General features: G+C 42.1%; 1 protein-coding gene across 10 annotated transcripts in view; it reads right to left on the minus strand.

The window, feature by feature from the left end:
• Window positions 1-3,395: 3,395 nt before the first annotated feature.
• DEAF1 (DEAF1 transcription factor) overlaps window positions 3,396-21,925 on the minus strand; it is a gene marked incomplete at its 5' end in the record, with an annotated part of 36,517 nt that continues 17,987 nt past the window's right edge. For 5 of the 10 annotated variants that reach the window (XM_083606873.1, XM_083606872.1, XM_083606871.1 and 2 more), the window contains 4 exons: window positions 3,396-4,771; window positions 5,454-5,543; window positions 10,691-10,756; window positions 19,789-20,039. In XM_083606873.1, coding sequence (XP_083462999.1) covers window positions 4,667-4,771; window positions 5,454-5,543; window positions 10,691-10,756; window positions 19,789-20,039 — 512 coding nt within the window. In that variant the 3' untranslated portion in view covers window positions 3,396-4,666. Of the gene's footprint in view, window positions 4,772-5,453; window positions 5,544-10,690; window positions 10,757-13,331; window positions 13,456-19,788; window positions 20,040-21,925 lie in introns of all 10 variants that reach the window. The other 5 variants (XR_014546430.1, XR_014546431.1, XR_014546432.1 and 2 more) reach the window with 3 other exon arrangements.

Raw genomic sequence — 21,925 nt, forward strand, 5'->3', positions numbered from 1 at the left:
GAATCCTGTAGCCATGATGACTTCTAGCTTCTCCCTTGGGAATTCTTTTGGAGATGATTCCTGAATTGTTTAGGTGTCACAATGGTACCAATGGGATAGAATCAAAAGACAATTTTGCATGGATTTCTAATTAACATTGAAGTCAGCTGTGGAGACTGGGATGGAAGACTGGTAAGTGGGTATGGAGCTTCTTAACCCAGGCTTGTGTGTTTGTGTGTGTGTGTGTGTGCGTGTGTGTGTGTGTGTGTGTGTGTGTGTTGGGAGGCGGGAGCTTAAAACTGTTCATCCGATTTTCCCTCTGCAGGGAAAAATATATAGGGTGAAAAGCAGCACTGCAGAGGGATAAATTATTAGCAGAAAAATACAGGAAGAGGCCGTAAAATTTCCTTCCTTCTCTAGCTGTTGGTCTCCTGTTGCAGCTTCCACAACTGCATTTAAAGGGGAGGAGGAGAAATGTAAGGGAAAACTACAGGCAAATAAATGTATATTATTTTGGTTATATCTGTTTCAGTTTCTCAACATTTATCCTGAATAGCTTCAAACTGATAAATTAAGATGGTCCGCTATGGCTCTAGCATGCTCCCACCCCTGGTGTACACATTAGCCACAATCCACATCTATCCTGCAGTTTCTTGAGAACTACTACTGTTTGTATTGGGGTGACAGGGTCCAGTTACCCTTTAGTGTGCAGAGTGAGCAATGTTCATCTGCGGAATCTTGATTAGAGTGTACACTTTACCTGCTGCAATCACACACAGAGAGATGCTCATTGGTAAGAAAATAATAAAGTGGTTTATTGTAGGAGATACATATCTTGGATAGAAAAGTTTCCAGTTCTGGTCAAACTAGTGTAGAGCTGAACAAGGTAGCCATAGTTAGTTAAAGATTACTTCTAATATTGAGGTCCAAGAGAGGAAGTGTGAAGAGGAGGAAGCTGTAAACAGAATGGAACATAAGATGTATCACTCTGCAAGGAGATAAATAAGGTGATAGGTTAAAAGATCAGGGATGGTCTGGGAATGTGGAGGTCCCTCACTCTATCTTAACTCCATGCAAACTTCTCTTCTGCAAGCTGAGTCACAAAGTGTGTTCCCAAGGAAGCTTTGCCTCTTGCACAGGCTGTGCACCGCTGAGTTGTGATTAGGCAAAGCTACATGGTGCTTCCTGACATTGTGTCCGCTAAACTGGTCAGATAAGAAAAAGTTGGGCCTTGGGAAAAAGAGGAGGGGAGAGGAAAGTAAGAAGGAAGTCAGTAGCCAGAGGTGCATGAAAATGCTTGACCATGAAAGGAAGGAAGATTGAACTGCCATGGAGTATATTGTTCTACATGCTACACTTCTCTTGGCGGCAAAATGATTAAGAGGTTCTAGCACTTCCCTGGGCTTGGTTTCCTTTGGAATGAGGTTACTGAAGGCTAACTGCCATTTTGAAATATTTGCATTTATTTACCAATATATCGGTTGCGCATAGTTGGAGGTAGAGCATTGAAATGCCTCAAAGCTCATTGCTCCCACATCAGATCTTCTAGCAGAACTGACAGCACAATAAGATTCTTGCAGAGAACAACTCAACTCACTCTCTTTTTTAAAAAAAGGTTTCCATGTGTCTAACTTGAACTGCCAATCTAGATCCTTTGCCATACCCAGCTAGGAGCGGTTGTGAGGGAGAAGAGAGGCACCTGCCCCCCATGGAAGAGGTTGGGAGATGTAGGCATACACCTGGTGTTGGGACATATTTTTGTTTCATCTGTGCTCTAAATCTGGCCCTTAGGTTTGCACCATGCAAAGCAACCCTGCTGAGCTCAGTTTCTCCAGTCACCCTGATGCTATTGAACCCAGTTACTCCTTGCAAAGGTCTCGTTTCCCTGCTGAATTGCACTGCTCCTCTGACAAAAGGCCAAAGTCTAGCAGAAGACATGAGGAATGTGAAAGGGACTGAAAAAGAAGCAGCTCCTTTTTCCAAGACCATCTCCTTTTGCAGCTCATTAAGAGTCGAGTCAGCTCTTATCTTCATCAGATAAAGGTCAGGGTGGCAAAAACAGGCAGATAGCACTGGTGGCCTTTCCATTCAGAAGGGAGATGATAACCAAGACAACCCCAAAGAGGTAGGAAATATCAGGACTCTCCCTTCTTTCAACCTCCAAATCCTGGTTTTGCCATGAAGCACTTGCTTAACTCTCCCATGTCTCCTCATCTGCATCCAAGGAAATGTGTTGGCACACGTTCCTCCCCTGCTACTCTCTTCTCTTCCATTCCCTCTTTCTCCTCACCATCAAACACTTGACAGCCTGCTGTCCCAGGTGTGATAGAGGATGCTGCCCCACTGTCCGTGTTCAAGTAAGTTTCAGCTGCTAGTCCTGTTTGATTTTATAACTGGACAGATGCCATCTTGCCCTTTGGCTCGTGATTTGGGATCACAAGCCCAGTTTAGCCTCAAGATTCACCACAAAGTGATGACACCTGTTGAAAGCATTTGCAGATATCTTTCCCATTCACCCATGAGCTCACATTCTAGTTCGAAGAGCAAGGCAAAGCCCCTACCTTATCCAAATGAAGGGCATTTCCTGGTTTCTGCCTCTTCCTCTTACACCTGAGACATACTTGCTTGCTCACATTGACTGCTAATCATGAAACTGCACTGGACACAAGCCAATGTTTCTTGCAAAAGACCCCACTGAAATGGAGACCGAGGTAACGTTATTGCCATGTATATCCCTAAGAGTGGTCAACACAAAATGGACAAGGTGACATTGAAGCATTCCTCTTGTGTGGGATGTGCGTCAAGTACACACAGATGTATAACTTCCCCACATTCTGATTATAATCTGTATTACTCTCAGCATAAGGACCAAAATGGTGATGACACAAGTTCCCCTTACTTTACACTTTCTACTGAGGAGAATACTGCTCATTACATTTAACCTGCAAAAGGTGCAAGAAAAATTCCTTTACCGCAGAGACATGATTTTTAAAGCTCTGGTTTCCCTGGATGAAAGAAAAATGCACTATTTGGCTGTTATTTAAGACTTTCTGATGGGCTGTTTCATTGCTTAGAAGTTTTAAAAGCTTTGCAGCCAGGACTGGAAATTTGGCAACAGAGTTATTTGGCATGATCAAGAACAACCTTCCTCCCTAAAATTACACCAAAGTGCAATTGAAAGTCTATATATAGAATGCATTTGCAAAGGACTCGTGAATGTCTTTGCAATGCCAGAGTAACATTGTGCTTTTCAATGCTGCACTGAAGCAAAAGTCAGCACAACCCTATTTGGGGAGCATCTGATTGTGCGCAGCCATTCTTTCTTTATTTTATTAAGTTTATTTTTAAGTATAATGCAAATTTATAAATAAATACGAGGACCAGGACAGACACTGGAAAGAAAATGGCAAGTGCTATCAATATCAGCAACATTTTATTGTGCTTCTCTCATTCCTCCGACTCCCAAAAACGTTCTTCCTTTTATACGAACGAATATGGCCTAAAACCAATGCTCATTTTATATCCTGCAATTTTAGCACTCAGGAAGGTGCTGCTTTCAAATCAATTCCCTTGCAGGAATAAAGTGAAACGCACAATTGCACCTTCTCGCTTATTTCTGGCAGCACGAAATCAGAGCTGTAAACTCTTTATAAAGTATTAGTTTTACTGATTTGATTACTGATCAGTGCTGAGCTCTTTCTTGCAGGGAGATATGAGAGAATGTTTTATCATTTATTTTATGGAGTGAAGTGGGTGGAGGTGGAAAACAAACTGAGATGTGTGAAAATTAAAATGATAGTGACCTCCGTAGACACAGTGCAGTCTTCTCAGTTTCTCCTCAGGTGTTTTGTGCAAGACGAATAAGAGGGTGTTTTGTGCAAGACGAGATGGCCTTTTATATGTGAGGTGTGTGAATAGGCTAGGTCTAGCTGTGCTATAATCTCAAGGTTTTGGTGATACTGGACAAATCAACTGTTATAAAGCCATTCAAATCAATTGTTTATAGCCGTTCAGACACCACAGATTTGCATTTGCACTCAGAGTGAATGCTACAGGAAGTTTTCTGACTGCTTTGCAGTTTGCTCAGTATCCGCACAATACAGAATTCTGAATATGTTGGAGAACTTTGTCTTGCAGGGGGTGGGATGGAAGAATGCAACAACCAAAACTAAAATCAGTGATAGAGTCAAAGTCCAGGTATACCCTAATGTCAGCACACAAAACCCACTGAAGGGATGGGCTGTTCCATATTCGTTTTGTTACATGAGAGGTAGGGAGAGAACAACAATGGGAACAATTCAAGTTTCATGTGGACCACTTTGGAGGAACCTCAAAAGAAAACAGGTCTCATAAACTACTTTAAAGAACCTTTCAAGTCACTTCAAAGAACCCACCAGAGCTGTAGGATACAACAATTCAAACTGTCCATCAGTTTTGCAGCGGTTTCACACAGAGGACTGTAAACATAATGTAAGTTCCAGAGTTTTCTTTAAAACACGCAGAGCCCCTAAATGTTCTCTTGTCCGTGTCTTGTCAGTTTTGGCACAGTTAGAGAACAGCAACATGTAAACAACATCACGGTTTGATCTTCTGATGAGTTCAGTTCAGTAGGACTTCACAGCGGGGTTACTGGTCCAGCCAGTCTCTTCCCTACACATGTCCATATAGATGGAAGAGGTGGGACTCTTCAGACAATAACTTTCTCTATCACATTGTCTGCAACATCCACTTCTTCTGCCTGAACAGTAACTGTGGCTGCCTGGCCACATATATGCTGGTGGTCTTTCCAATCCTGAACAGGAGGGGCAAAAAGCAAAGAGTGTGAAATGAAAGCAGTTACCGGGTAAAAGAAAAACGTAGCAACACTGGGCAAGGGCTGCGGAATTCTAGTTTTATGAGGTGACATTCTGCTTTGAGATTCCCCCAGTACATACACCAGAATCCTAATATCACTTAGCAAAAGGGAACTAAAATCCCATTTATACCCTGTCTCTCCAAAAACATTTTCTCATTGGAAACTTAAGAGCACCAACTAAAAACAATAATTTTGTAACAATTCAATTAAAACCCATATCTTTAAAAAACAAAACAAAAAAACATTAAAAGTAGCCCTAAAATTACCACATGAAAAGACTTGAGTAACTAAAATACGTTTTAACATGGCTCCAAAAGGATAAGAGCCAGGGAATAAAACTAGGGAGGGGATTGTTCCCTAAATGGGCTACCATCAAAAGCTATGGGCTTTTCAGCAGACAATGAAACCTGCCAGTTGGGCCTCACTAGATAATCTTCATGTTTGGGTAGGTTCACATGGGAACAGGAGGTCCTTCGGGTTGGTGGGTTTTTCGTGAAGGAATCTACCAAGCAGCCCTTCTGATCAAGCCCCAGTGAAATAAATGAGTGGCGACAGCTGAAAAGTGAGAGGCCATGGGTGTTTGTTTCTCTGGCTTTGCGGAGTATAAGGAATTTATTACCTTCCGCTGACAAAACGTTGAGCAGTAATTGACTTTATGGCAGCCAGTGCACTCGTTCATTGCTTCCCGACCACAGTTTACACAGGATTGCTGTCACAATGCAGACACAGAAGCTAAGTCAATGGGGAGGAAAGAAGCACTCTCTCTTGCAAAGCCTTAATAGTACGAGATACATGATAAAGGGCAGAAGTGATGCACAATTACAGAGGTCCTGTGTAGGGAATACTTTATTTTTTAAAAAATAAATAAATTGACTCTTGCCTACAGCAACTGAGCACTTGGAAGGATTAAACAGGCACTTCAGTTCCCTAGACTTTTCCCCTCCAGTTTTCTGAAGGACCACAAGGAAGCCAAGGCTATACTAGTCAGCTTGGGACTCAGCTATACAGCTGCAAATAAAACGTTTTAAGTGCAACATACGTGTCACAAGATGGCAATGGTGAGCCTAATGGAAAAGTCAATGTATTTTTAAAAATGCTTTTTAAAAAAATCATTTTCAGAACGTTTTTTTATATGTGTGTAGATTCCACCTTGGAGGGATACCTCTGACTTTACAGTCGTGAAAACCTAATGTAGCCAAAGATATTCAAGACCAACTGTGGATTTTTACCATACCTTCTTTAATATTCCATGTACACAGGAAGCAATATATCTCAATACTTCTTCAAATGCACATACGGTTCAAAACAAGGTTAGACATGAATAAACATGTTTATTAATTTAAGAACATAAGGAAAGCTAGCTGGATCAGGCCAATGGCCCATCCAATCCAGCATCCTGTTCTCACAGTGGCCAGCCAGGTCCCTGTGGAGAAACCTGCAAGCAGGATCTGAGCGTGAGACTACTATCCCCTCCTGCAGCACTCAGCGGCCAGCATTCAGAGACATAGTTCCTCTGGCAGTGGAGGTGGAACAGCCATTGTGGCTAGTAGCCATTGATAGCCTTATTATTATATTTACAATATAAAACAAAACATTGAAATTGTCTATATGAAAACAGTTTAAAATGGTATTAGAAATATTGAAAAGGTTAAAATCACCTCTAGCTAAACAGAAATCAGACACATGTAACTTCTGTATGACTGGATAGGTTTGCATAAACAAGAATTGTTCAAGCAGTTTTAGCGTATTAAAAAGATAACTTGATTATAGGTTTCAAGAGCTGATGCATTTCATGCAAATTCTTCAACCTTATGAATGCTTATGGGTGAGCCTTGGAGGGGAAAGTGGGATATATAAATATCATAAATATATAAAATGAGTAAGAATTGTACAGCTTTATGTAGTTGTTGTGAACCAGTTTGATTTTTTTTTAATGAATTAGCTGTATGTATTTTCTTAAATCAATCAATTGATGCACTGTTATTGTGTGACTGAGTTTCAGATTGCTTTTTATATCCGCAGCTTTGAGCACAGGTGGATTTGTGGGAAATGCTGTATATAAATAAATGGACTGTGTCTATGACTCAAAATAAAATAAAATAAAAGAGTCCCACTTTGTAGTACACGTGTTTAGGTCTGCAGCCTGAACCTGATATATGGAACAGGACGGCCCATAAGAGAGCTCATTAGGCTCCTGCTTTCATCATGTCTCTAATGATGATGGATGCAGAAAAGTTTGCCGCATGGCCATTTGTGGGGAAGGCAGTAAACAGTGGCAAGCACAAAGTCCCAACTGATTATTTTTTTAGTTCTCATTATTTCTAAGCTCATTTCATGAATTACTTTACTTCACAACTCAAAATACCAGTTCCAGGAAAAGATTTATATATATGCTTCCTGATGAAAATGAAAGTTGGGGGGGGGAGTGAGAGAAAAACAAGCCAACATCATGCAAGGGAAATGTGTGCAGATGGGTTGCAGGTTCCAAAGGGTTGCTTAGGTTTATAAAGAGCAGGAGGAATTGACCTTGTCATCACCCATCCTTTTTTTCCCCTTCAAAAATGCAAATCTTAAAAAAATGGCCTCTTCAGGCTTCTTTTTCCCAGTGTAGCTTGCTCTCGGGGACTCTTTTTTTTTTTAAAGTAAACTTTTATTGTTTTCCTTACATATTCTTTTCCAACAAACCATAATAAAACCATACATTCCCTTTGACTCTGCCGAGTCGCAACTCGCCTCCCTCCTCACAATTGGTATATTTAACCCCTTTCTATCACACACATCATTCTCATAATAATACTATTATACATTGGAGGTATTATGTCAATCCTGCTAGTGTCTTAACCTCTTTACAATTCTTCTTTAAATATTCAATAAATTTACTCCAATTATTTTGGTATCTTTGATCTTCCTGGTCCCGGATCCTCCCTGACAGTTTGGCAGGTTCTGCATATTCTGTCAGCTTTACCTGCCACTCCTGGATAGTTGGTATGTCTTGTATATTCCATCTTTGGGCCAGGAGGGTTCTTGCGGCAGCCGTAGCATACATAAACAGATTTTGATCTTGCATTTTAATTTCTGTTCCTATTAAGCCTAATAGACACGCTTCCGGTCTATTGGGGAAGGTATACCTAAATATTTTTTTGAGTTCATTATAAATTGATTCCCAAAAATTTTTAACCTTGTCACAGGTCCACCTCTGGGGACTCTGGAGCACTGCTAGTTCTGACTATGAAACACAAGCAAGTGCTGAGAGAGCTCAAATATGGAAAGGGGTAAATAAATAAAAAATAGATAAGTAAAACTCATGAAAACAATATGGTGCTGAACTGTGAATAAAAGAACAACAGTTCTTGGTCACCAAAGTGAGGTAACAGGAGCCTACAACAGAGGGAGACAAGGTGGTGCCCTCCAGATGTTGTTGGACTACAACTGCCATCAATCCTGACCATTGGCCAAGCCAGCTGAGGCTGATGGGAGTTATAGTCCAACAACACCTGGAGCGTACCATATGCTTTTCCCTGGTCTGTAATACTGAAAAACTGGGAGAATATCCTTCAAGAATAAGAATACTGAGAGGCATAACTTTTTAAGCTGAAGGCTCTGCATTAGACCTCCCCGTGTCCCCAATCTGCCTTTTGCCAGCCACTTGGAAGAACCAGGATTTTTATTCAGAATAAGAACAGGTGATGAGGGTGGGGGTGGGGGAGAGATGTGAGGAAGCATTAGAATAAAGAATTGATTGAGAATAACTGCATTTTTTTCATTCACCTAAAAACAGGCATTAAATCCTCAGGCAACACTTTTATACAACTGGTGGGGGGAAACGGGACACTGCTTTGGTGAGCTGTCATTATGTCCTTTGGTTCATAAGATCCCATTAAAGTGAGCAAGCTCTACGTGTTGGGGTGGCTTGTTCAAAACCTGAACAAAAATAAGGACGCAAGGAATGTTTCCCAGCTCAATCTGCTTATAGCTCATACCTAGGCGTGATTAGCAACCTGGTATAATTGAAGGAGGCCAGCGCAGGAAGGGATTCTTGGCAGTGAATAAATTGACATGCTGTGAAAGCATTAACACAGGCCATATTTAGTGCAGATGGATCCGCTAGCTTTCGGGCCCAACTGATTCACACTCTCATTATCACCTAATTTGTTTGCACCATCTGCCTGCAAATTATCTGCAAATCTTGAAATATAACAGGTGCCAGAGAATTATATACCTTGATTTTAGTGGGGGGTACGGCAGTAACTGCTTGTGTACGCAAGCCATTGACAACCTGACACTGCGGCTTGTACAAGGTTTGATATACGTGGGAGCAACATATGGGACTAGGGCCAAAGTAGATGTGCCAGCAGGAGACCCGAGACTGGATTGCCTATGTTTTCTAAAAAGGCAAATGTAGCCATAGAGGCCTGCCAATCTGGATCAAAGCTATAACGTTGGGTGGGCTGCTTCAAACTCACCCTCCCTTGTACCATTTTCCTGATAGGCATCACAGCCTTAATTCTGCTCCTTGCCTCTCAGGGAAAAATGTCCTTGTATGGAAAGGATGACACACACACACATTCCCCCCCTAGCTATAATCCAAATAAGCCCCCCACCCTAGTGCATTTGTCTCTTGCAAGAGCCGCAGAACAGCCTGCTGCCTCATCCTCGCTGAGCTGTGAGTTTGGGTGGGATCTACACTGAAGGAAGCAACTGGGATGTTCTCTGATCAGGGAATGGAAAGTATTGCACAGACATCTCCCGCTCTGCCACCTTGAGTGCCAGTGGGATGCACAAAGGAGTGGTTGGATAGAGCTCCCTCTGTCAACATCGCCCTTGAGCCAGTGCCACCAACTGGACTCACACACTTCTGCCCCGACTGGGCTAGGCGAGCTGGGTAGCACTTCCAGAGACCACCTTCTGCACAGGAACAGGTCAAAGTGCTGTGGACTCACAGCTTAGAGTTGTGAGCACCGGATTCACTCCAACAAGAAGACAGTCGTCGCACAGCAGAGTATAGCAAAGTATAGCAGAGCATAAACGACTCGGAGAGCAGCTCTGTAGAATATCTTCTTTTATTCTATCTACAACTATAATACACAACTATGTACAGAGCTAAATGAGGTCTAAACGAAAATGCTGAACTGCACTGAGTGTCTGCAGCTGCTCTTAGCAGCAACCTTATCTATACACACGATCTCTCTCTAACACTCAGTCTCTCTCTCTCTTTGATGTGAGGCTGGAGCGGAATAAGTAGAGAGCAGAAACCGCCCCCTCCTCTCTCGAGAATCAGCAGAGAACATCAGCAGATTCTTCGATATGGGAGGGGTGAAATCTCCTCACCCTCCTTATGAGTTGGAAACAGGACACATATGTACTCTTTTAGCCTCCATGCAACTGCAGAAGCAAAAAACGCAATACTCATCAAGTGCTACATCACGCCAGGAGGTGCTGCTATCTACACTGCACCCAAATTTCAGAGGGCATTATTTGAAAGAGGCTGCACACTTTGAGCACACATGTGTGCAGGGGGGCCCAAAGCCTGTCACAGGAGGCAAAGAGCACCAGCCATTTCACAGCTCGTCCCAGGGAATTCCCAGTTGTGCTTGTGTTATCTGACCGTGCCAGTGGTCTTGGCAGCAGAGCATCATGATACTGGAGCCAGAATGTCCCAAAGGCCACCACAAGTAAGTGGATGACAGCACCCTAACAGTCACGGGGTAGACTTTGTCACTGTACCACCAGGGGATTGGGGGGCGGGGAGCAAACCAAAACTGGAAACGCATAACATTGACAGACAATGACAACATTGTACCAGAACAGAACAGAACGTTCCTGAACTGCTGTTTGATAGCAGTGCCTTGTGCTTACCTTAATGATGATTTCTGTTTTTCCATCTACATCTTCAGCTTGTTGAAATAACTGGCCCTGATACTGCTAAAAGGAAAAAGACATTGCAAACTTCAGCTTTACAGACATCTCAATCTGCTCTTTAGAGCATAGTTAAATGATTCCATTAAAGTGTTCTGCTGCTATATAATTTTCTGTTCAACAACATCACTCCTGTGAGAAGGGAACTCGATGTGATGCAGAAGGGCTGTGATGAAGATCTCCTGTGCAATCTTTGCAAAGTGAATAGAAGCTGCAGGGACCTGACACTGGTTGGAGCCAAGGCATTGGTCAGCAGCAGGAGAGAACCTGCTGTTTAATATCACCTGATTAAAAGCTGCTTTTTGCCCCACAGTGGGAAAGCTGCAGGGTCCTAGGTTTGTGTGTGTGCGAGAAAGGAATCACAAGGGCGTCCAAACATGCTGCTGACAGCATGCTGCACCCTCAAAAGCTGTTAATTTGGACACAATTTGATAAACTTCAGAACAAGAAAAAGAGTATTAATATTAATTTGAATTTCAAGATTTATCTTTATCTTCTTCTCCCGTCAGTGAGAGCTTTCTAGGAAGTCCAGGTGCTCCCACTTTTCTTCCTGCCCTTCTAATATATTTAGTTTGGTTTAAGTACTTAGATTCAACATTCTCTGGTCTATATTGCTCTTTGAAGGGGTAGGAGACACCCAAGACAGTAGTTTAAAAGCTCCACCTTTAGGTTTGAAGCTTAGCTTTTGCTATATTAATTTTGTTGGTGCTCTTCTTCCAATATCAGGGCCCTTTAATCTACTATCTTTAGCCTGTAGTTTATTTTCTTTTATATTGGTTACTATATCCCTGCCTTTCTTTGTTGCTTTGAAGAGTATCTTAGAGGGTATAATAGTCAATTTAACATAAAAGTAGGAATAAACATACGAACAGCAAATAACATTAAATAAAGGAAGATTTGAGATGAAAAGGGGTGCAATAATAGATTATGCAGCTGACAGAGAACTACCTAGAATCCCATGGACTGGGAAGTCCAAGGATAAGAGATAATGGTGAATACTGTATGATGTGTATATATAAGTTGCAAAAAGGCATAAACAAAATAAAATAAAAAGAACAAGAACAAGAAAATAGCATTAAAGAGCCAAGCATGGGAAGCAACTTCATGACACAGAAGACAGAAATTGACTGTTAGCTTTCTGCTTGTTGGTCCAGCTTTGATTCATTGGCTGAAAGTTGTTAAGATGCTACAAGGCATTGCCTTGGTACCAGGCTCTATGTAGATCACTACCAACAATGGTGGCCAGCAGCAATTCTGGAATCTATCTCTCCAGGATCTTTCACCTTCCTACATGTGACCCCTTGGTTGAAAGGGCCAGGGATAAAACCCTCCCCCTGAGCTTGCCTTGTCTGGAACCTCTTCAAAACCTTAAGATGCAGGAAGGCAACCACAAGGATCCCAATAGTAGTCTAGCATTGGGGGTGAAAGCATTTTTACTTCTCTCCCATTGTTTCCAGTAGTTGGGACACAATGTATTAATTTTAAAAAATCAAAAAGAAAAGAATGGAGGAGCACGAGAGTGTTCCACTGCTCTCACTTCCCATCTGCTAAGGACAGCCCGGAAGAGCATTGGATAAGGTGGACAAACTGCCTCCAGATTCCCTTCCCCTGCTTTAAAACTGTGCAGTTAAACTGGTAAAGGAAGTTTAGGTGTGAAAATCAAGTACTGCATAAATTCCAGTTCTCCATTACTCCACAAAATCTCCTTCCCCACCATCCCACCTCCAGTTAGAAAAAAGAAAAAAGGAAATGGATATGTCTGTAGCTTTGCTAATCTTGGAGGAATGTCTTTATATCCAGACAATCTGTACATATGGTGTCCTCTTCCTCCCCTGCCCGCCCCAGACATTTGATTGATTGGCGGCAGTAGGCTTTGAGGTCTCCTGAACTCTTTCTTTGCTCTACCTGCTTCCCTTTGACAAGCTTCATGTTGCTACAGGCTTATAATGAGAAGGAGTTCTACTGCCATGGGGGCGATCCATCTTTATTTTGGCTTAGTTATCCCACAGGAAGGCTTAAACTTTGGGAGGGGGTTGGCTCATTAGGGGGACTTGCTATGGTGAACAAGTTTGGGTTTGCCCTAAGGTAGGGCAAAAATAGATTGCAAAATTTCACATGGACATTTTTTGAACTATAACACTTTCCTCCGTGGTCTTAACTCAATATTCCTTCAAACCAAACCCTTTATTTATATACCCTTCATTCAGCATGGAAACACACAATAAATTCACAATGCAGGCAAGCTCCAGAGAGCCTTAAACTAAGCACAAGAACTCGGTTAGGCAGTGCTAAATAAATTAAGTTAAATGTATCAAGACTGGAGATACTAGCCAAAATTAGATTCAACACCAGCCTAGGGTGTTAAATCTCCTGAGGAACAGTTCAAAAACAATCTAAAGCAAAGTAGATTTATCCAAGAGTAGAACCTAATACTTAAGCAGATTAAAGGCTTAATTTCAGATCATCTTTATGACCTGACATCACGGCATTTAAAGGTCTGGAGTGTTGTGAGTTTACAGGAACATAAAATGACCATGGCATAGAATCACATTAGGCAGAGAGGAAAAGATGGAAATCTCACACTTTTTATGATATACTTGCTCTGTAAGCCAAGAGAAGCAGCTTTCAGCCTTCAAATACTGTGTAACATAGATACCAGTATTAACACTCCCAAGTATTCCAATGCCATTAAAGTGTAGTAAGAACTGTCAAGAAAAAAAATTGATTTGGTTTTGGTTTTTTGCCTAGGAAGTAAAGCCAATTACCAGCACAGGTTTGACAGTCATGACTCATTTGATTGTTATAACTGTTCCTAAGTTGTAGTGTCTGCCTCTACTATATATTTTGCTCACTTTTCATTTGGGCACCTCTTAAGATACCACAACCCCATTTTGCATTGATGGTTCCTGAGATCAAGGAACAGGTTTGTCCATGTTGGGATACAATTGGATGCCATTTTGAATCAAGATGGCAGACTGAAACTTTCCAAACTACACTGATTTCAAAACTGCAATCATTTGTTGGTTTCTTAGAATTCCCAAGCAACACCAGATTTGATGCTGCTTGGTATTAATAATTTGGCTTATATATTCATATCATTGCCTTATATGTTCATAGCGTCTTCTGTGCAGACTTTTAAAAGCCTGCTAAAAACGTCCCTATTCAGTCAGGCCTATGCAGGCAATGATGTGTACAACACTAACAATGGTCTACTGATGTTTGTTTTTAATTTTTTTTGCTTTTTATTCATTTGAAGCTTTTAAATAATTTTTACTGTCCAGTTTTATGTTTTTATAAACCACTGCGATAGATTTTTATGATAGAGCATTATATACATTTTTAAAAAAATAAATAAAATCGTTAAAGGCCTGATATAGGTCTCTATGCTTCAGAAAAAGCTTGCTAGTCAGAACAAATAATCTGTAAAAGTTGTGCTTTGCTTAGCAAGGAATGGGTTTGCCCACCAGTTTTTGTAAGGCTATTTTATAAGAATGGTAACACAGTACATATGAAGGAAATGCCTTGATCCTTGAGTTGCAGTGAAGAAATGGGGGGAAAGTTTGGTGTTGGACCTCACCGTAAATGCTGCAAGAGAAGCCCATGAGAGGCATTAGGTCAAGGGTACCTCAACTTTGGATGCCTGAACACTTACATAGCAAGCTGTGTATATCAGTTAACTATTTGTATCTTGTTCTCAGGATTGTGGGGAGGGGTGCCAGTTACATGAAACAAAACCGAATCTCAATTAGTCTAATAAATATCTTATAAAAAAAACCACAAAACCGAATCTCAATTAGAACTTCTTTCTGTTAACTCTAAGGAAATATGTGACATGTATGCATTTTAATGCGTATCTGCCAAAGAGGTGAACTCTGTGGCTTTTAAACAGACCCTAAAACCTTGTTTGTATCCCGAGTTTCTTTATTGGATTTTATTAGTGGCTATATATAACATTATCTCTGCTGTGTTATTATATGCTATCCATTCTATTGTTGCATTGCTCTTAACGTTTTCATCCTCAGCCGGTTTCCACATGCTTGCCTTAAAATGTGGGGGTAGAAATAAAATAAAATACCAATATATATATATACAGTAAAAGCTGTGGTCATCGTGTTGCCACCTTATAATTACCTCTCTGCAGCCACATATAACCGTGCTTGGCATTTTAATCCGCACAAACTGTGCTATGCAGACTAATCTGTGCTAGAGCTGGCATCTCTCTCTCATGAGACTTCCCTTCCAGACTAACAGTGCAATCCTGTGCATAAATACTCAGAGTTAAATGAGACCTAACCAATGTAAGGGGGTACAGATATATAGCCTTAATTGTGCCATTTTTTTTCCTGAGTCCAGACTCTGTAAAGCTTCCTGTATGCTTGAACTGAAGGGGTATTTTTGCCAGAAGCATTTTCGCAGCCCTGAGAGAAAAAGCTTTCCTGGGCTATGGGGCTCTTGAAGATAGAGGATCCCTTGACACATTTTTAATCCAATCTTTAAGTTACTGTTAGGATGCAGGAGGACACAGAAGTTTCTAGATGCACAGTTCCCAGGCATCCTTTAGAACATCCATAATGGTGAAACCAGTTAACATTAGGCTTCTATTTGCTGTACAGAAATGCAGTTTTATCCAAGGAATGTTGGATGCTGGGCTGGAGGGTCAACCTCCCACCCCCAGCAAGATGTGGCTGTTTCTTCCAGTGTACCCCCAAACCCACAGTGTGTTGGGCCAAATATGGTTGTCGCCCAGCTATGCAAGCCAGCACATCTATCTCTTGCTGCCACCAAGGCAAAGCTCCGATTATGACAAGAGGGACAAGAGAAGACTGTTTCTCATCCTGCAGCAGAAGCCGACATCAAGCTGCAGCAGGATGAGAAATGTGTGCCACCTCCTCCCTGAAATGCTTTTACCTCTGAGGCAGAAATAAAATATGATCCAGATTTTTCCACCCAACATTATAAACATTATTTACCCCTTCAGAAAACCTAGATGTATGAAATGTTCAATTATCTTAGAAAAATTCAAATACTATAGAGGAATGTTTAAAAGAAATGTCAGATTGAATAGTCACCTAACTACCTTTTTTCTCATATTTCGGGACAGCTGTTTCTGACTGTGGTTTATTAAAGCACATAACTCTGGAAGGTAATTACAACAGTCACACATCATGTCCTCAGGCTCAAGCTGGTATATAACTTAACAGGTAGCAGCCTGGGTAGCAGCATTGTTTTTCATGAATGACTGGTGAGGAAACTATTGCTCTAACAGTCCTCATGTAATGCAACACCACAGTAATAGTAAAAAAAAAAGTAAGTAAAGGACCCCTGGACAGTTAAGTCCAATCAAAGGCGACTATGTGCTGTGGTACTCATCTCGCTTTCAGGCCAAGGGAGCTGGCATTTGTCCACAGACAGCTTTCCGGGTCATGTGGCCAGCATGACTAAACCACTTCTGGTGCAGCAGAATACCCTGACAGAAACCAGAGTGCACGGAAACACCATTTACCTTCCCGCCACAGTGGTACCTATTTATCTACTTGCACTGGCATGCTTTCAAACTGCTAGGTTGGTAGGAGCCGGGACAGAGCAACGGGAGCTCACCCCGTCGCGGGGATTCGAACCGCTGACCTTCTGATAGGCAAGCCCAAGAGGCTCAGTGGTTTAGACCACAGCGCCACCTGCGTCCCACCACTGTAATAAAGCACATTGTCTTATATTTCTTGAATTGCATGCAGTTGGGATGGGTAGGTGATTTCTCCCAGCTCTCCTCTCTATCTGCAGCCTCTCCCCTCACCTGCAACCCAACACACACATTCCGAAGGACCACCCAACTCTCAGGAGCAGATTTCCAGGGGGCACAGGAGGATCCAGAGCAATGGGGAGGGGGTGGCAGGAACCCCTGGCCTTATGAATGTAAACTCTGTTCTGCTGTTTAAAACCACAGTTTTCCTCTTGGTGTCTCTACCTCCTCACTCCCATGCCATGGACACTGGTGTTGTGCAACTTGCCTTCTCTTTTGTTCCCCTATCCTACCATGACTTGCTGCAAGTCCAGGGTTGTGATGTGGCACTGCAAATCCTCTAATGGGGGCTGTGCAATGACAGCCGTATATTTTTATGTGTACAGGAAAGGGCGGGATTCTTTTTTGAGTCTCAGATAAAATGAAACAGAAAAGTTCATTTGATGGTATGAATTCTCCAAGTATCGAAACAGGAGAAAATGACTTCCGTGGCACAGGAAAGAGCAGCTTTTCTCCCTGCCACCAATTACCGTATTTTTTGCACCATAACACTCACTTTTTTCCTCCTAAAAAGTAAGGGGAAATGTCTGTGCGTGTTATGGAGGGATTGCCTACGGGTGGCATGCCTACGGATTTTCCTCCTCTAAAAACTACGTGCGTGTTATGGTCGGGTGTGTGTTATAGAGCGAAAAATACGGTAAATGCCTGCATTTATGAAACCAGCTTGCTTCATTGCCACTCATTAACAACTTAATCTAAATGGCAATATTATCTCCTTCATATATGACTCGTAATTTCTGGGTCATGAGTTGCTGTCTTCTTCTAACCAAGATGTTTAAGCCAATGAATATCCTGGAAAGAAGCCATTGTATGGTTCACACATCACTTGCCTTCTGCACATTTCAGCTGGGTCTATAAGTATAATAGGAATACGTGCGTGCCTGCCACTGCTGATTACTTGCCTCTGCTCCCCACCAATGCACAGGAGAAATGTTCAAGTCCAGTCCCATTGCCCATCATGCTATTTATCCATTTTCAGGACGTTTTTAATGTAAAGGAGCATTCCAAAACAGCAGACCCTGTGCCTGCAGCCTCAAGTGGTGCAACCCACGTTACCAGGAGGCTGTCCTTTTATTCTGCTGCATGTGTAGGGCTAGCTGAAGCAACCACTGTGGAGCAATTGTAAAGCCCTGTGTTTGGTGGAACGTGAGGCACGGTGCCCAGAGATACGTGCAAGGCATCAGCTGACAATGCAACTATCAAGGGAGAAAAAAGGCATGTGCTGACCAGTCTTTGAACTACAACCCAAATGCCCTCTGTGTCGGGTTGGTAGGGTAGATTCCACTCCCCCCCCCCCGCATTTTTCCGACTACTCCTGTATGTCCCCTGCTGTGATACCAGGAGGGGTTTTTGTAGACCTTCAAAGCCCACCCCCAAATTTGTTGAATAATAATAATAATAATAATACAGTGGTACCTTGGGTTAAGAACTTAATTTGTTCTGGAGGTCTGTTCTTAACCGGAAACTGTTCTTAACCTGAGGTACCACTTTAGCGAATGGGGCCTCCCGCTGCTGCTGCCGCCGCCGCACCACCACACGATTTCTGTTCTCATCCTGAAGCAAAGTTCTTAACCTGAAGTACTATTTCTGGGTTAGTGAAGTCTGGAACCTGAAGCGTCTGTAACCTGAAGCGTCTGTAACCCAAGGTACCACTGTAATAATTTTGAAAAAAATCTTTTTACTGACTGAATGCTCCCATAGCTGCCCCCATCCCACTGATACCAACAATTGTTTTGCACACACACCCAAATGTCCACCAATATTTTTTTTATGGTCCCCTACTGCAATTCTGTGGTGCCAAAACGTTTTTGTGATTACCCAAGACTTCCCCAAATTTTATCATTTTATTCAATCAATCAATTTAATTACATTAGATTTGGGGTTTTTTTAAATGGCCACACCCACTTTGACATACAGCCCTTTGCCCCTTGTGGTTGACGACAAGACAATGAGACCACTGGCCCCCAAAAGGTAATGCACTCCTGGTCTAATAACTACCATCATGTCTGACCTCTGAGGTTCCTGGGGGATTTTTGGTCAGCAATCCTTTGACATCCCTGCCCAAGGCCACTGAGTGACCTTTGTTTATTAATGTATTAATACTTTTTTATATGCCATTCCATAGGAGTTCAGAGTGGCATGCCGTGAAATAAAAAAACAAGAAACAGTAAAATCCTAGAAGGCTCAAAAGTGTTTTAATACATGTTTAAAGTGTTAAAATGTCCTTCTAACACAAGCAGCGAAGGAGCCATTCAGATAGCCTGGAGGTGGGAGTTCCAGAGGTGGGGTGGAAAGGGACAGATAGACCATAAAAATGGCCTTGTGCATGCTGTTACCTTACAGATAGCTGAAGAAACAGCAAGATCTCAGCTCAGGATTATATGGAGGAAGTTGATTCTTCAGGAAACCTAGTCCCAACTTGTTTAGGACTTTATAGGTCAAAAACCATCACTTGGAATTGTGCTTGGAAATGAATAGGTGCCAATGCAGTTGGTACAAAAAGAGGGTGACATGAGTCTTTTATCCCACCCCCGGAGGAAGCTTTTATGGCTGCTAGCTGCTCCAAAGCCAGGACTGCAATTCAAACACTCTGTCCACTGCATCTCACTGGCTCTATGAAGTTTTAGCCACCATGGTTGCATAGAAGAGCACGCAAATCGTCTGGACAAAAGACCAAGGTTAGGACTAGGCAGTGGCTGGGGCTTTAGTGTCCTTATAGTTCCTAAACTTATTCCTATTACATCGCTTCTTTCCCCTGTGCTGGCCATTTTCATCTCATCCTCGCCCTGCTCCACTCACCCCAACCTTGTAAAAATAAAAAAATAAATGTCATTTTCTGTGAATGTCTATATGCAGTAAACGGTATAGTTGTGCAAAATTATTGCAATGATTATTTATTCTGCCTACAGCTGGAATCTGTGAAAGTGGACCACAGCTTAGATCTGTTCTGGCAGATAGCAAACACCCGTGGATCTTGATGTAAAAACGGTGTGGTTGTTGTTTTATTATTGCTAAAGACAGTGTTACAATTTTCATTAAAATCAAACTCCAGTCATTCAAAGTACAGGTACTTTCTGCATCAAATTGAAGAGTACAATCTAAACTTAAGAAGTTCCATGATAGGCAGCCTTCCACTATGGCATAAAAGAAACTGTGAAGGCTATCAACTTGCCACCTGAGCAAGTCAGCTGCAGACTGATTTAGAGCTAGAATTGTGTTGTCATTCCACAAGCATAGTTACCTCTTTCCTCTCCACATCAGCTTGAATTTTTGCTTGAGTGACAGCAGCTTCTCTGTAGGAAGAGCTGGCCTGCTTAGCTTGCTCGATCAGAGTCTTCAGCTGCTGAGCTGTGCTGAGAAGGGAGTTGACCGTCTCCTCAAGGTACAACCAACTCCGCTGCTCTGTCACTTCAAGACCATTCAATACGGAAGCCGATATGGTTTTGGTGGGGGTGGCAGGTGGCACAGCCAGGGCAGGAAGTGAGGTCAATACTGAAAATCAAAAGAAATCCATTAAGATACTTTGGTTCAAGTTCCGTTGGAAGCTTACTGTACAGTAGCAACTTTAGTCTGTAACTGCTTTAGTTCACCTCTCTGCCCCTTTAGAGGTTCAGAATTACCTACAACCTAATCAAAATTTCATACTGCTAGCAAACCTCAGTTCCTGGAGGGAGTTCCAGAAGCACAGATTTCAAAACTATAAGTGTTACTGCATACTCAGTAGTCCCTTTCCAAGCTTTGGAAGTCACTTTCTGCAGAGATCCAGCAAAAGTCAGAGCTTTGTGCATCTTCCCAGAAGCAACACACAGCCACTTTATCTTGCAACCCAGAAGGACAGCAGGGACTTCTTTTACAATACAGTCCTATCCATGTTCACTCTGGCAAAAGTTCCACCATGTTCAATGGGCCTTAACCAGAAAAGTGTCCACAGGACTGTAGCCTTAATGGCATCTTTTAATGGGACATTGATCATGCACTAATCATGTTACCAGCTATGAGCCTCTGGCAAGTGCAAGGACATGGGCTGAATACCAAATAAGCTTTAGAACGGCTTTGTTGAGGGACCAGGAGTAGGGAGGTTAAGTCAAGCTGTTCTCCACTGCTGCATCATTGAAAAAAGTTGGGTGGTGATGGGTACAGAAACATGAGCAATGAAGCACTTGATCTGCAAAGGAAAGACACGTGTGTGTGTGTGTGTGTGTGTAAGCTGAAACTAATCAGCTCACTGTGGTTACACAAGCTGCAACTGTTTTCAACAGTATTTGCATGGGGCCCCTACACAAGCCCCCACAGAAGAAACAAAGCTGCCTGCTTTGTGATGCCAGCTGCCCACAATACTGATGCCGCAAAAGGAGCAGTTGGCAAAGGATCCCCCAGAAAATGTCAGACTCTTGCTTGTTTGCTCAGAAGTAAGCCCCACTGTTAGGTGTGTTTAGAATCACAATACAGATGCAAATATTTGCATGTAATCCTATCTATGTCTACTCAAAAGCAAGTCTCTCTGAGTTCAATGCTACTCCTAGGCAACTGTTGGTAGGAGTATAGCTTTAAAGGCATAATTACACAAGTGTACAGATCAGATCAAAACAATTTTAAAATTCCAGTTTTCATCCAGAAAACTCTGCAAGAAATAATATGTCTATACACCAAGTATGCTTCCAGTTCCCCCAAATCATTTAAAAATGCTAACTACGTTTTAAATACAAACTTGCGTAGCAATTATTTAGCATGTATTAGACTTTAACCATACTGCAATGGGTGCAAGTTTCAAAGTTAAAGCCATGAATTAGAGAATCAAAATGTAAACCCCAAAGCTTTTATTAAGTTAGTAAATGAAACAGATGTTTGCTCAACAGTATCAATAGGATTGTAGTTAATTTGATTCAGTAAAACATCCCTGTCTTCCATATATTTGCAGAAGCAACGGCTTTCAGCTACTATGCTTTCTACAGTGAGGAACAAAGCTTGACATTTGATTGCCTGATCTTTCCATAAGTGTTTATACTTCTGTAGTCATGCACCAGAGGTTTTTGTTCTTTCTTTGCTCAGTGAATAACCCTAAAGAACTCGACTGGATGTGATTCTGCTAATGCCATGGTGCTGAGAAAGTATAACCCCTTTACTAGCATCACCACCACCACCACCACCTTATAGGCCTACACATGGGCTCTATGACATGTTCAGTCAGATTCAGTGTGAGTTTTTGCCATGTGCTTCAGCTGACACCAAAACTGCTACTCAGCCTGCAGTTCATCTACAAACCATGGCACCAGACTTGTGGGAGAAAGTCCAAATGCAGTTGAATCAATAACGAGGTTTCCTCCAGAGAATCAACAAAATGGTACCACTGGAACAGCCCCCAATGCATTCCAGAAACT

Source organism: Podarcis filfolensis (assembly GCF_964270895.1).
Source record: "Podarcis filfolensis genome assembly, chromosome: 1".
Taxonomy (NCBI): Eukaryota; Metazoa; Chordata; class Lepidosauria; order Squamata; family Lacertidae; genus Podarcis; species Podarcis filfolensis.